General features: G+C 40.4%; 2 protein-coding genes across 3 annotated transcripts; one reads left to right on the forward strand and one right to left on the reverse strand.

The window, feature by feature from the left end:
* Positions 1–1265: 1265 nt before the first annotated feature.
* On the reverse strand, positions 1266–8203 carry tada3l (transcriptional adaptor 3 (NGG1 homolog, yeast)-like). Of its 2 annotated transcripts, XM_074661599.1 has the most exons (10): positions 8038–8203; positions 7807–7898; positions 7296–7549; positions 5395–5642; positions 5107–5212; positions 4210–4345; positions 3157–3260; positions 2910–3016; positions 2417–2608; positions 1266–1801 (listed from the first exon to the last, which is right to left on the reverse strand). In XM_074661599.1, the coding sequence occupies exons 3-10, from the start codon at positions 7503–7505 to the stop codon at positions 1609–1611; spliced, it is 1296 nt and encodes a 431-aa protein (XP_074517700.1). In that variant the 5' UTR covers positions 7506–7549; positions 7807–7898; positions 8038–8203; the 3' UTR covers positions 1266–1608. The 2 variants fall into 2 exon arrangements, with proteins under 2 accessions (XP_074517700.1, XP_074517782.1); XM_074661681.1 differs by lacking the exon at positions 8038–8203 and having other exon boundaries at positions 7738–7838.
* A 407-nt stretch (positions 8204–8610) lies between these two features.
* On the forward strand, positions 8611–12546 carry arpc4l (actin related protein 2/3 complex, subunit 4, like). Its single transcript, XM_074609827.1, has 6 exons — positions 8611–8696; positions 10079–10197; positions 10588–10699; positions 10794–10889; positions 11691–11861; positions 12012–12546. Exons 1-6 carry the CDS (start codon positions 8694–8696, stop codon positions 12015–12017), a joined length of 507 nt encoding a protein of 168 aa, XP_074465928.1. The 5' UTR covers positions 8611–8693; the 3' UTR covers positions 12018–12546.
* The last annotated feature ends 1979 nt before the right edge of the window (positions 12547–14525 follow it).

The raw sequence follows: 14525 nt of genomic DNA on the forward strand, positions 1-14525 counted from the left end.
GTAAACTCTGCTGGCCAAGTCAGTCAACAGACAAAGACTGTCATCTAGTGGTGACTCAGTGAAGAGCAACTCATTTCACAGCACATAATGTGAAGAGAAGGGTAAGACACTGTTTAAAATGTTTTTGCATCCATATCTCAGGATATTGACTTTCAAATTAAGTAAAAACAACAATGTGGCTAAATACTAAAATATAAAACTGACAATACTAAAGGAAACAGGACAGTAGAGAGATAGGTTCTTGTGTGCTATTTTTCATATTCACACATTAGATTGTGTGATTTTAGAGTTACCTCTCAAGATGCTCCCTCCTATTACCATTACTGTAACATAAATACACATTATTCTTATTCCAATACATAAACAGTGGAGCAAATTGAACCCCTATATATCTATCAGTCATGGTGGCAGAGTGCCTGACCACCATGACTGATAGAAAACTAAGGAAAACACTGACAATGTACAGACTGAGCGGACTTTGTTCACTTTGTTATAAAAGAGAGGTGGAGACAGAATCTCACTTCTTACTGTACTGTGAGAAATTTAAGGAACTAAGAGAAGTTTTTTTGAAGAAAATAATATATTCTGAGTTTATCCATCTCCCTGATCCTCAGAAAATGCCATATTTACATAGGAAGAAAAATCAATGTGCAACATTAGCTGCAAAATACGTTGACTGCCATGCAAGCTCTGTAAATGTTTCTGATTGACCTAATTAGTCATGCAAATAAAGCTTATTTGAATTGAACTAATTAAGAGAGAAAGAGAAATATGCACAGACATAAGAGCCATTAAAACATTTCTGCACTATATTTTTTGTGGCTAAACGTTTTTTGAGCATGACCACTTTTTCCTCACACGGCTGTTCCATTACATAAAGTTTCTATCACTTTTCAGTCACATGACCAAATAGTGTAGTGGAGTAACACGTCAACTCATGCTGCTGAGTTATAAAGGGTCAATTTGTTGTTAAGGTGCAGGAAATTTTAGCACAACACTGGTCTTTATGGTCAAAGTCTAGCATTGTGTCCGGTTTAGGAAAAAGGACCCTGCCACTACCTCCCTGATAACAGGCTTAGGGACCTTGGTTTTCAACAATAACCATATAAACATAGCAACACAAGAAATATGAATTGAACCGATAATGTTAAACCATTATTTGATTTGATTTGAATAGCAGCGTGCCGGTGACCAGATGGGTTCTGGGAGGACACACTGTAATGATGCTCCTCCTCTGAATTGTTACAACACATACAAAAACTGTCTTTAAGTGGTACAGGTTTATTCAAACATTCATGTGTATTGTTTTCATAACATTACGATGGTAAAAAGCAACATAAAAATACAACTAACAAAGAAAACTTTCAACAAAAGGAGAGAAAATGTCTCTGATGCACACTAATTGTTACGGATCAAATGAGCATTCTGCTGTACATGACATAAAAACCACTACAGAAATGTCCCTACTCAAATCACGCAGCATTAACTGTATCATACATCATCATAAATACAGCTGTTCACTGGCCATTTAACAGCTGTCACAGTATTCTGACCTGTGTCAATCTGCGGGGAAGAAGATTCTTCTTCCAACACAAACGGTTTCCTTCTCTATCCATCCAGTAACTTTAGGATGCTTTCCCTCTCCTTCAGTGCTTTCCAGGCCTGGTCCTTCTCCTTCTTGGTTGGAGTGCGTTTCTTCTGCCTGGCTGCCATGATTCGCCGAAATCCCTCCATGACCTCGTTGTCAGACACCCTGACTCTCTGCCTCAGCTCCTGCTTGCGCATCTCCTCTTTTGCCAACCTGTGAGGCCGCAGCAAATAGTTAATGTCAACAGCTGATCGTAGATCAGACTTTACTTGATGTGCAGTTTACGTAATGAATACAGGGTTCCTACAGTTTAAGGCAAGTTAGATTTAAAGTCCAGGTAAAGTAAAATTGGTTTCTAAACACATTATACATGTTAGAAAATAAGTGCTGAAAACGTGAAACGACTGAACTATATAATGGTTCTGAGTTGTGATACCATTAAACTGTTTTTCTCCATTTTTGTGTTTAGGATTTTTTTAGGCGGGCCTGAAATCATGGCTCGATGACACACTGGAGCCATCCTTAGCATAACCCTTCCTCTAACACGATATAAGCACATCAGTGGTTGTCCCAACTCTTACTTACCAGAGCCAGTGGTGTACTGGCCATCTGGCATATCGGGACAAATTGAAATGTCACAAAAAATACTATTCAGAATATCCCATTTCCCATGTCTTAGCATTTTTAAGATATTTGAAAGATTGATTTAAGGCATTTTAATACCATCTAAGGCCTTATTTTTAGATTAATGAATTCAATGCTTATTAAGACTTTTTAAGGATCCGCAAGAACCCTGTAAATATATCTACTGTTGGCCTGTGTCCTCACCTGAGCAGCTCCTGCTTTCGGGCTCTGTTGTGAGCACTCAGTGCTTTGAGCTCTGCTTGTCTCTTCTGCAGCTCTGCCAGGACCTCGTCCTCAGAGTCTCCTCCTGGTCCGGGTCGCTCCTCCGAATCCAGCAGCCCCTGAGCCACCAGCTCCTCTTTGATCCGAGCCTCCAGAGAACGTGTGTGAGGAACACTGGAGGGGGAACACCGAAGGTATGAGATATGTGGCACAGAGTGAAGTAAAAAATACATACATACTCACGTACGTACAGGCAGCCACAGATCTGTTTAGTGAATGTATCACCAGGGAATAACCCATGATAGCTATCTGGTATGAATGGGTCAAACACAAGTTGAACATGTGTTAATTATCCTACGTCAGATAACGGGGTCAGTGTGTGAACATGGCTACCAACGTTCCAAGTTATCTTATATGGAGAACTGATCGTGGTGCTTCTGACATCTCATATTTTCATTTCGTGTTACACAAATACCTAAAAGCTTTTCCTTGGCTCCGAGGAGAAGTCCCAGCGCCATCATTAGCATCCTTTCCTGAAATGTCGGGTATAGGAGAATCCTCCATGGGGGATATAATGTTCTCCTGGGAGAAAACATAACACAATATATATGGTCATGTTTCAGTGTTTTCACAATAAATAACACACATATTTCAGATCTCACTCATTTTCAAAAGCCACTATACATTACTGGAGGTTTTATCAGTGATCACAGCAAACTGACCTCTACAAGGGCCTGGAGCAGACGCTGTGTGAGAGGACCAAAGGGACACCCGTCTTCTGGAGATTCATGTTGGGACTCTGACTTTTTCAACAAGGAGTCCACATCTACAGCAGATGAACATAAAGATGAGTATTAAAGGAATAGTTTGGGTGTTTTGAAGTGGGGTTGTACAGTATGAGGTACTTATCCATAGTCAGACAGGAGTTACCGCACGGCGCCAAAGCAATACAATAGCCTCCTATAAGAAAGGCTCACCTAAAAACAAAAAATCAATATCTGTTTAAGCGTAAGCTATATTTAGATTTCACAGGTTTACCTTGCCATGAGACAGCTATACAGTCTATGTTTCCGACAGGGAACTGAAGCCATTATCCATGCTCTCACCAAAGCTACCAGACTCCATTGAAAACATTTTTATTTGACCCATGTCAGAAGATGGGGGTTGCTGGTCTACCGCCGCCTCAATAGGTTTGTTTGTTTGTGTTATCGTGTGACTTTGGTTCATTCGGGTTCACCAAAGTCACACGATAACACAAACAAACTAACTGATCAAGGCAGCGGTAGACCAGCGACCCCCGTGTTCTGCAAGGTAAAATTACAGGGTTTTTTTCATAGGAGTCTGGTGGCTTTGGCGAGAGCATAGATGGATAAAGCGGCTTCAGGTTATCCTCAGAACAGCTGTCTGGCGGCGAGGTAAACTGCCAAAAAATATTCTAAATATAACGTACACTTCATGGGATATTGATTTGATTTTTTAGGTGAGCCTTTCTTTTAGGTGGCTAAAACATGTTTTGCTGCCGGTCCCGTCCACAGCAGTACATTGCTTTGGTTCTCTGCGGTAACTCCGGTCTGTTTCTCCAAACTGGGGGCGTGCTGACCATCATCTACTGTAGGTAATACACTGACTAAGTGTAAGTACCTCATACAAACCCCACTTCAAAATCACCCAAACTATCCCTTTAAGGTGAATACATGCTGGCACAGTATGGTAGTACCAAGGGCCTGCTGGCCCATTTGGATTCATTCAAGTCGCAGGCTGCAGTCTTCCCTCACCTTTTGCATCCAGCTCAGACAGCGGTCCTCCCATGACGCTCTTTTTCTTGTCGTTGGCTCGTGCTCCTTCCCTCTGCTCCTCCAGCAGATCTTCCTGAGCCCACCGCTGAGAGTAGTGTTTCCCCAGAGCTGGAATCTACAGATCACACAGACAGTACCAAAGATCAAAACACATCTAAAATGACACATTTTACTGAACATAATATAAACACGTTTGTGAAGGTTCTCAGTCATCCAGGTCATGGTATCCGAGTAAAGGTTAAATCAGCAGCAACTGGATTTGGTTTAGGTTCTTGAAGACGTTTCACTTCTCATCCGAAAGCTTCTTCAGTTCTGGCTGAATGTAACGTAACGTAAATCCGTGAGGGCTTTTGCCCTTTTCTATCCATAGGCAATCATTGGAGAGAGGCGGGGGGAGATGGAGGAGGAGCCCAGTTGGTAAGGCAGCATGGCCCATGCCCGGCCAGTTGAGGAGGTTCTGGCTGAATGGAATTTAACCTCTGTGGAGTCGTTAACAGGGATATAGAAACCACTCAGTACAATGGTGCTCCTAGGTGTGACGACTATAGTTATGGGTCGTTAGAGTCAGCTGAATGGCTCTAGTGTGAATGGCGAGGTCAAGTGTGAATGGTTGTTTAATCTCCTGGGCAGAGATGCCAGGACAGCATTGTAGGTGGAAGATAGGTGATGCCTTAGGCCTCCTCCTCTGTTGAGTGATGGCTTCTCTACTTTAGCATAGATGGCCTCTTTCACTCCTCTTTCAAACCATCTTTCCTCCCCGTCCAAAATAGTCACATTATTGTCATCAAAAATATATAATTATATAAACACCCAGAATTTTGGCCACATCACGAGTGGATTTAGGTTCAACATGTACATGGCTTTTTATTTTCATACTTTGAAATACTCAGCCTCATCCTCCGGGGGTTTCAGAAGCTCTTCTAGCAATCGTATCTCCTCATTTGTGATATCAGCACAATATGGCTCGACTGATGCCCAAAATCTGATAAAGAAAGAAAAAACATTTCAAATATAAAAGATAGCTCATCACCTTAATTCTTACTACAGCACACTTGTGTGAGACTAACCTCATTAATAAGCTGAATACAAAGATCAAAGAGGAAAATCACTGAGGCAAAGCAAATACAGAACTGAGAGATCTTATGAAGAGCTGTTGTTGCTGACCTGTTGGGTGCGTCATTTTTAGGAGTGCGGGGAATGTCTTGTGGATCGTCAGTAAATTCATACTCTTGGACTTTAGGCTGCAGGTTTTTGGATTTGGGTCTGCCAGGACCTGGACCCGGCGCGTGACCGCCTTTGCCGTCCAACTTCTGCTTCTTTGGCTTGTGGCGAGAAGGAGCAGCGGGGTCTGGGTCTTTTCCCAGCTTCAGAAAGCGCTTGTCTCCCTTCTTGTCCTGCCAGTCTGTGAGGATCTGAGAGGCAAGCACAGAAGGGGAGTTACAAATATGAATGAAATGAATGTTTTCATTTGGCTCAGAAAACTGACTTTAAATTCCACAAACAAGTGAGACCCGCAGGATCGCCTGCAATCCCGACCAACTTTACTGTCTTTCAGAGGCTGTAGCAGGTTCAGTTTTAGAGCTACAGTGAAGGTACTGACATCATATGAAACTATAAAAATCCATTGGAACCAACCATGTCATGTTAGCTTGTCGAGGAAGAGGCTAAATAATGCTCCAAACTTGCGCTGAATTTTGGCGAGGAAAAACTGCCATGGCCATTTTCACAGGGGTCGTTGACCTCTGACATCAAGATATGTGAATGAAAATGGGTTCTATTGGTACCCACGAGTCTCCCCTTTACAGACATGCCCACTTTATCATAATCACATGCAGTTTTATTCTAAAAATTGTGTTTTTGAATATTTCTGCATACTGGGGTCCATAAACAGTCTTGGAATTACATAAATTGAGTATCACTGTAAAGCTGAGACTCTTGTAGATTCAATGAGTCCAACTGTATTCATGTGTGATGATGTTAGTCCCCATAGTAGCCATTTCATAGTAGTGAGACCATTTTTTGAAAGTTGACCTCATTGTATAAAATGACCTGTGGTGACCTCTAGGATAATCACAGCCTCATGAAACAGCCACAAACTACAGACCTAGAGCATTCAGAGGATGGATGGCGTTTCTAGGTAGATTGAGAATAAGGGGGTTTCTGAGCAGTTTCCAGAACAGAAGAGCTCGCCATCCAATGCTGAAAAATACAATTCTTGCAGAAATCTCCAAAATGTAAAAAGTTTTTGTCACCAAATCACAGCGTGGCTTTTTCTATGGTGTTCCTCAAGGTCTGGTGTCTTAATGTGGTATTTTGGAGGGATTATTGATCTTTTTTTTATCAATTCTCTGGTGGTAAAAAATGGTTACATTTAGCATCAAATCTGTGGTGACAAATGGTATCAACCCCAACAACAACAAGAGAGCATGGGAATGGCCATCAGTTTTAACAGTTTTCTTCATCTCCTTGTATTTTTATATCTGGTATATGTTTTTGTACTTTGCACTACTAACTTTTTTTGCTGCCTTTTCACTAACATGTTTTGCACTATGGAACTGTGATGCTGGAAACTTGAATTTCCCACTGGATCAATAAAGTTACTATCTATCTATCATATACCTCCATCATCATGTTGTAAACCCTTATACACTTTCACAATTTATTTTAAATAATTTTATTTCTGATTTATGACTAGAATAACTTGACACACAAATTAATCATCAGGTTCCCAGCTTTCAGATGATGTACACCACTTCTATGTGGCATCTACTGTTGACCTGCTGTAGACCATCTTGAACCCCCTAAAAACAGAAAAAAATTGATCTATGAAAAAGAGGAAAGGAGTGGAAAAGACTAATGAGGGATTATTGATCTTTTTTTTTTTATCAATTCTTGAGTGGTAAAAAATGGTTGAATTTAGCTTCAAATCAGCTTTCAGATGATGTACACCACTTCTAGGTGACATCTACTGCTGACCTGCTATCTCCCCCTAAACAAGACTAAACTGGGTCTATGTGGGTCTCAGAGGGTTAAATGAAGAAGAGGTGTCCCCATCTATCTCCTACCTGTCTCTGCTCCTCCAGGGCTCGGAGGCGGCGGCTGGCTGAGGACAGCAGCGTCTCCAGCTCCAGCTGCAGGGTGTCCAGCTCCTCGATGCCGATGCCATCGTCCTCTGAGCGGCCGAGCACAGCCGTGTATCGGGGGCAAACCTTCACATGCTCCACGGGCTTGAAGTCGTAGTACTTCAGTGGAGGGCAGTCCTTCAACTCACTCATGACGAGGCTGCGTGGAGGAGACCAGGTGGTAGTGTCTGGAGTCACTGGTAGAATAACAACAACAGAAGATGAGACACTCTCAGTGATGTCCAGCTGTGCTTCTGTCTCTCCATCACATCACACACACTGAAGGCCCACACAGCCTAAATTAGGCTTAAAATTAACAATAACGGTGGCTATCATGCCACAATTTTGCACACAAACATTTTGCATGACAGAGTTTTGAACTTACAAGCCTTGAAATGTACAAACTAAGAGCACAGATGAATACATGTGAATGTTTAAGAGCAGCGATATTTACCGTCAGTGAATGGCGGCCATGATGGGAAATACCATTGTGATTACAGAGGGGGGTGTGAAATCACATTCAGATTGTTTTCGATAAAGTAGTAGCTGTAGGAACAGAATCAAAATGACATAGCTATAAAAAATAAAACAGTATTTTCTAATCTTACTATATATTGTAGTAAGGTGAAAAAAAATGTAGTGCTAAATATTAGCCTAATGCTAGAATGGTATGATCGGAACAAACCATATTGTGTCATGGGTGCATCACAAAATACCGCTAAACCCCGACATTCAGCAATTTAACCAAATCATATATACGTTATAACGTTATTTAACATCTTTTCTTTAAGAACAAGTTACAAAAAGGTCAAAATGACTTCTGAATTAAGGGTCGCTGAGCAAATATTCCTCCCTGTTCACAGACCGGAATGGTAGCGTCCATGGGTATGCTCCTTTTATGCGAACTAAAAACATGAATATGGTATCATTGGAACAAACCATATTGTGTCAAAATGCATCACAAAAATACATTACCGCTAAACCCCGTCATTCAGCAATTTAACTAAATCATATGTACTTTATAACGTAGTTTCTCAACATATTTTATTCAAAGAACAAGTTACAAAAAGGTCACTACTAAATCAACTGTCGCGGAGCAAATATGCCTCCCTGTTCACAGACCGGAATGGAAGCGTCCATGGGTATGCTCGTTTTAAACAAACACGTACTCCACCTGGGCGGAGTCGTAAGCGCACTCAACAGCATTTCTAGTATGTGGAGGAATCCGGAGAAGATGTGAATGACAAACCAAGCGCTCCCTCTCTGTACTAGACGATGTAGGATTTACGGAAGAGGAGTCGCAGGCGTGGCTGAGCAACTTCCGTCTTTTACAGCGCAAAAATGGTGAGTCTCTTCCACTAAATCTACCTGCATATTTACATTATTTAGACATTTTATCTCCACTAACTATTACTACATCCGAGGCGACATTATGTAGCTATGAAGCTTCGTGTTTTGTCGTAGTAGAGAGGTTATAATGAGAGGAAGAGCATCCTTCATGGAAATGGTTTTGCAGAAACTGAAGTGATCGAGCTGAGCTGGGTCTTTTCCTCTCGGCCCCTTTTTCTCATCGTTACTATGACTGATAGCTCTCCTAAAGCTCTGTCAGTTAACGTAGGAATAGTTATATATAGGTTTGGTATAATTTAAATATATGTAATGAGCTGCAATGTCCATCCATTAACATTGATGCATGCAGAAATCCTTCATGTTTTAACATCTATAGATAAACATCAGGTTTATACTGATTACTATAATGCTTTTCTTTCTAAAATTACTGTTTCTCATTGCTGGAGCAGGATGATTGTGAATAGGGAGATAGAATAGGATGATGACTGAATTGTACACAGATTTTTTAAATTTATTTTATATATATATATATATATATATATATATATATATATACAAATATATTTTATTTTATTTTATTGTTTTAAATTTTTTTTTTTTTTACTTGCGTATATTCTTTTTAATTATATATCTATTTTTTTGTATTTAATATGTTTTTCCTGTATCTATACTGGCTTTTGAAAAAAATTACTATTTCTATCTCCAAAATATAAAAGTGGAAAAGTGTAGGTGGGTTGTAACAGTAGCAGCCATTGCATCCCTGCATAACAGCTCATTTTTTAGTTCCTGATCAAGCTTGACCTCATAGCCCTGCTGGTTGAGTCACTATACTGGTTTACCCATGATCTAAGTAACACATGCATCATCCAACAAGATCCTCTCTGCAGTGGGACCCACCCAGACATTGATCTGGCACATTTATCTCACATTTCTGATCTTCTGCTATGTTATGAACCATCCAGACCTCAGGTCATCTGGATCAGGTCTGCTTAGTGTCCCCAGTCAGAACTAAACATGCAGAAGCAGCGTTCAGTTTTTATGCACCAAATATCTGGAACACGCTCCCAGAAACCTGCAGAACTGCTACAAATCTGAGTTCTTTTAAAACAAAGCTTAAAACTTTCCTGTTTGCTGCTGCCTCTTATTAAACCAGATAATGATCTTATTCTGCACTAGAGCTTTTACTCTTGTGTGTTATAGTTTCTATCCTAGCTTGTTTTTATTTTCTAATCTTTAATGTTTTTATGTTTTAATTATGTCTTAATGTTCTTTTGCACTTTGTCGCAATGTTCTTGAATGTTTATGTAAAGCACTTTGAATTGCCCTGTTGCTGAAATGTGCTCTACAAATAAAGCTGCCTTGCCTTGTGTCCTCAGACAGCGACTCTGCGCCCGTACCTAAACGCTGTGAGGGCCACCCTGCAGGCGGCCCTCTGTTTGGAGAACTTCTCCTCTCAGGTGGTGGAGCGTCACAACAAGCCAGAGGTGGAAGTCAGGTATGTTTGATGGCAGTCTCTTACAGTTGTCCCTCTTGCTCTGCAGTTTCTCCTCCTGTTGTTTTTCTTGCCCTTAAGCTGTGCTGCAGATCATCTACAGCTGTCACACACAAATGCAGACTTGTGCAAACTTGCATAAGAAAATCTGGGAGGGGAAAAAAATGACACAAGCCTGGGCGAGGCTGTACGATTGGCCAGCGGGGGCTTGCCGCAGCCTGTTTGCAGGTGTCTTCCCAATACAATGAGAGGATTTAGAGTTTTTCCACTAACTCCTAAGGTGTTATGTAGAGCAATGTAGGATCTTGAGCACAATGATGATTTTCAGTATCTATAAAACATAATAAAAGGCCTGTTTTTATTTGTAATGTCTGGATTGTGCTGTGCTTACAGGAGCAGTAAGGAGCTGCTACTTCAGCCCGTGGTGATCAGCCGTAACGACAAGGAGAAGGTTCTCATTGAGGGGTCCATCAACTCTGTCAGAGTCAGCATTGCTGTCAAACAGGTGATTTAAAAACAGCAGGATTTTTGACTGTTCTTTTTCCTAATTTTCTCTCACAGTGTAACATGCATTAAAAAAAAAAACTTCTTCACTGCAGGCTGATGAGATTGAGAAGATCCTTTGCCACAAGTTCATGCGCTTCATGATGATGAGAGCAGAGAACTTCTTCATTCTGAGGAGGAAACCAGTAGAGGTAAGAGAGAGAGAGATAAATCTGGGTTTTGTATAATGGCAAAAGAGGAATCAATGTGCAGGAAGAATAAAAAAAAAAAGAGGAACAGTGAGAAACCGTTTGAAAGGTACAGTGTGTAGGATTTGGCGACATCTAGTGGTGTGGTTGCAGATTGCAACCAGCTGAGTACCCCTCCGCTCACTCTCCCTTTTCTAAGACTGCAGTAACGTGAGCTGCAGAGTGCAAAACCGTGGTAACGCCGTTCACCTCGCTCAGAGGCCATCCTTACCATAATACCACTACTTTAGAAGTAAAGGAAGTCAGGCGGCGGCTGGCAGTACCACGGTTTTACACTCTGCAGCTTACATTATGCAGTTTTACAAGCGTGTCGGAGAACTACGGTGGCCTTCAGGTAACGTAAAAACGTGAAAGGTTTGGTTTGTCGGTTCTGGGCTACTGTAGAAACATGGCGGAGCTTCATGAAGAGAACCCGCTCCCTATGTAGATATGAAGGGCTCATTCTAAGCTGACGAAAACATGATTCTTAGTTTCAGGTGATTATACATTAATGAAAATATAGTTATGAATCTTATATTCCATTTCTACTCATAATAATCCCCTGAAATGTTACACACTGTCCCTTCAAATAGCAAACATCATAGGGCTCTTCATGCACAGATGTCATAGAAACTATATACAAACAAAATACCTCAATATTTACAATGTATATTCCCATGATTCTAATCTTTTCTGTTGAATTTCTAATGTGTTGACCGGTCTCTCTGACTCAATTCTTTCTCCTTTCTTGCGCTGTGATTTCAGGGATACGATATTAGCTTCTTGATTACCAACTTCCACACGGAGCAGATGTACAAACACAAGCTGGTGGACTACGTCATCCACTTCATGGAGGAGATCGACAAGGAGATCAGTGAGATGAAACTGTCCGTTAATGCCAGGGCCCGTATCGTTGCTGAGGAATTCCTCAAGAACGTAAGAAACTTGATTCTCTGGTTTAATGGCTAAAATTTTTTTTCTGCGTATCAGTCCGACTCATAGCTGTAATTTTGTACAAACGTTCCTCATCGTAAAAGACAGAAATTCTTACATGGAAAATAATGTCTCATCTTCTCCTCTCCACAGTTCTGATGACAGTCAGGTGGTCCCACACACATGCCGGGAAAACGCTCCAAGGGCTAATCAGCACAAGCGTGGAGTAAACAGCCAATCAGCGAGGAGATGAGAGGAACACGAACCAATCCGGCGATGACACCCCTTTGCACCCGTCTCCAGTAGTTCCCTGTACTCATGAATATCAATGACTGTATATAATGAAATATTTACCAGTTTCATTTTCAGCCACGTAGAACAAATCCCCAAACAAAGGCGGGTCCTTAAAGTATTAATCGAGTTGATAGCCATGAGTACAGGGGCCACTGAGAGCACGTTGTTGCAAATAAAAACGGCCAGGTTTTTGTATTTCGTGTATGTGAGTCTGCGTGTTCTTGTCACTGTCGTTGCAAATTTGTCTCCAAAAATTTCTCTGTTCAGGAAAAACCCCATGAAAGTAGTCTGTGTGGTGTTTAATGGCGGTCATGGAGCAAGATGGGTCTGTAAAGAAACCACCAAAACACATGTATGAAAATAATGAAAGATAATAAAACTCGAGTTGTTTATACCTTTTTGGTTTGCCTATTTGAATTCTGTGTCAATCATGGTGAACGTTCGTGCTGCTGCTGTACCTATAAACAGATTTGTTCTGCCTTCTGAGGAAGTTGTTTTTAGTCAGCAGTTTGGCCACATCTCTCCTTATATACAGTTACTGTGTTATTTCAGCTGTGAGGAAGGGGAAGTAGTACAGCAGACTGTGTGTGAACCGTTTTAGTTCTGCAGCATTTGTTCACATTTACAATGTAATGACTAAACTATAGATTGTCGTCCACAGAGAAGAAAGTGGCATTTTAAAAATAAGATTATATGCTTTTTAAAATTCACCTTTGCCTCCCTATAGCAGTGGTTACCAACAAGGGACCTTTTTCTATCATTGAGTAAACTGATGACCCCTGACTAAGAGACATATTTTATGGCTATTTCATAATATATTCAATTCTTAAAAATAACAGTACAGAACACCTGATAAACTTTACAATTAACCCGAATAGTGAACACAATAACTGCAGGAAGTTTGTGTAAAACGAGCGATTTGGATGAATTTTGAGCAGATTATTTCCTGTAAATATTGCAACAGAGATGGATTTTCCTGTTATTTTTAGGAACTTTTAATATAATTATTTGTAGGTACTATGTATTCTTTTTATTGTTAATTATTCATACATTATAAGCTTCTTTTTTGATAAATTCAGTGTCTTCTTCTCCCTGATGCTTGGTCATTGTTCTATTAGCTCTTAATGCAGGACGAGGTTGTTTAGCAGAGAGGGAAGACTGTGAATATAACTCTGTGTTCAGGTCTTCATCGTGTCTTTATCCTGTTTATATCTTAAATAATAATGCAAACTTTAAAAATAACAATTTGATTTAGTTTTCCTCACAGAAATGAATGAAATGCTGAGATATAGGCCAACTGTATATATTTTTAAAAAAGTTGTATTACACGCCCAAAAAATCAAGAATACCTCACAACCCCCTGTGAAGCTTTGGCGACCCCTAGTGGGGGATGGGACACCCTTGTTGGGAACCAGTGGGCTCTATAGTTACACACACCCCTGCTACTGCTGGAGGTGAATTGCCTTGCTCAACTGCACTGAAGTAATAATGGCTGAAGAAGGGTTTTCCATTACTTTGGGAATTCAGAGGAGCTTTATGGCATCATTCTGATTTATGAAAATGGCAATATTGACTAGTAACAGATAACATTATCTACTGGACCCTCCCTGCTCATGACCACATATATTACACCATGTAAGTTGTTCATGCAGCCTCCATCTCCTCGTACTCCACCAGTTCCTCATTGCAGGGAACCCCCATGTGACAGAGAAACAAAAGAGGCTCACCAACCAGGACTCTGTGGACGCCATCCAACCTCCATCAGCTGGCATATCTCACCTCCACACGATCGCAGTAAATAACAGAGCTGAAACAATTAATCAATTCATCAACAGAAAATAAACAAGCATCAATTTTTTATATTTGATTGTTTCTTCTTTCTTTTTCTTTTTTTTTAGTTTTTAGCAAAAATACACTGGTTCTAGATTTTCAAGTGTGAATATTTGCTGGTTTAAAGTGGCAATCCTTTAGATTTCCGTCCTATTTGAGTGAAAACAATGGAAATGTTCTTAGAGTTTAGCAGTCTGGAGTCTTTTTGTTGATACATGAGCATAAAAATAAAATAGAAAGATTCTATTTCTATGTACATGAGCTTCAAGTTTTGAGAATTGAGTGCATATTTTCAATTTTTTTGTGTGTGCACAATAGAGAAAAACTAATACAGGATTTTTTTCCCCAGACACCCATTTCATAATGTTGCAAATATATAAATAATGCAATACTTACATCAGTGGGCTCAATCACCATTGTGTTACCTCCTTCAGCAATAAATAGTGACTTAACAGACATTTATTTAAATGAAAATCCTTGAGATTGCCACTTTAAAATAATCAGTGCAACCCTAATACATAATTAAACCCATAGTGACAGCGA

This window comes from Sebastes fasciatus, chromosome 1 (assembly GCF_043250625.1).
Source record: "Sebastes fasciatus isolate fSebFas1 chromosome 1, fSebFas1.pri, whole genome shotgun sequence".
Classification (NCBI taxonomy): Eukaryota; Metazoa; Chordata; class Actinopteri; order Perciformes; family Sebastidae; genus Sebastes; species Sebastes fasciatus.

Coding starts and splice junctions, on each gene's coding strand:
- tada3l (XM_074661599.1), bottom strand. CDS start 7,505: ATGAGTGAGTTGAAGGACTGCCCTCCACTGAAGTACTACGACTTCAAG. Junction 5,213..5,394: donor AAAAATGACGCACCCAACAG/GTCAGCAACAAC, acceptor TTTCTTTATCAG/ATTTTGGGCATCAGTCGAGC. Junction 3,261..4,209: donor GTCTGAGCTGGATGCAAAAG/GTGAGGGAAGAC, acceptor CATCTGCTGTAG/ATGTGGACTCCTTGTTGAAA.
- arpc4l (XM_074609827.1), top strand. Junction 10,700..10,793: donor TCAGCATTGCTGTCAAACAG/GTGATTTAAAAA, acceptor TCTTCACTGCAG/GCTGATGAGATTGAGAAGAT. Junction 10,890..11,690: donor TGAGGAGGAAACCAGTAGAG/GTAAGAGAGAGA, acceptor CTGTGATTTCAG/GGATACGATATTAGCTTCTT.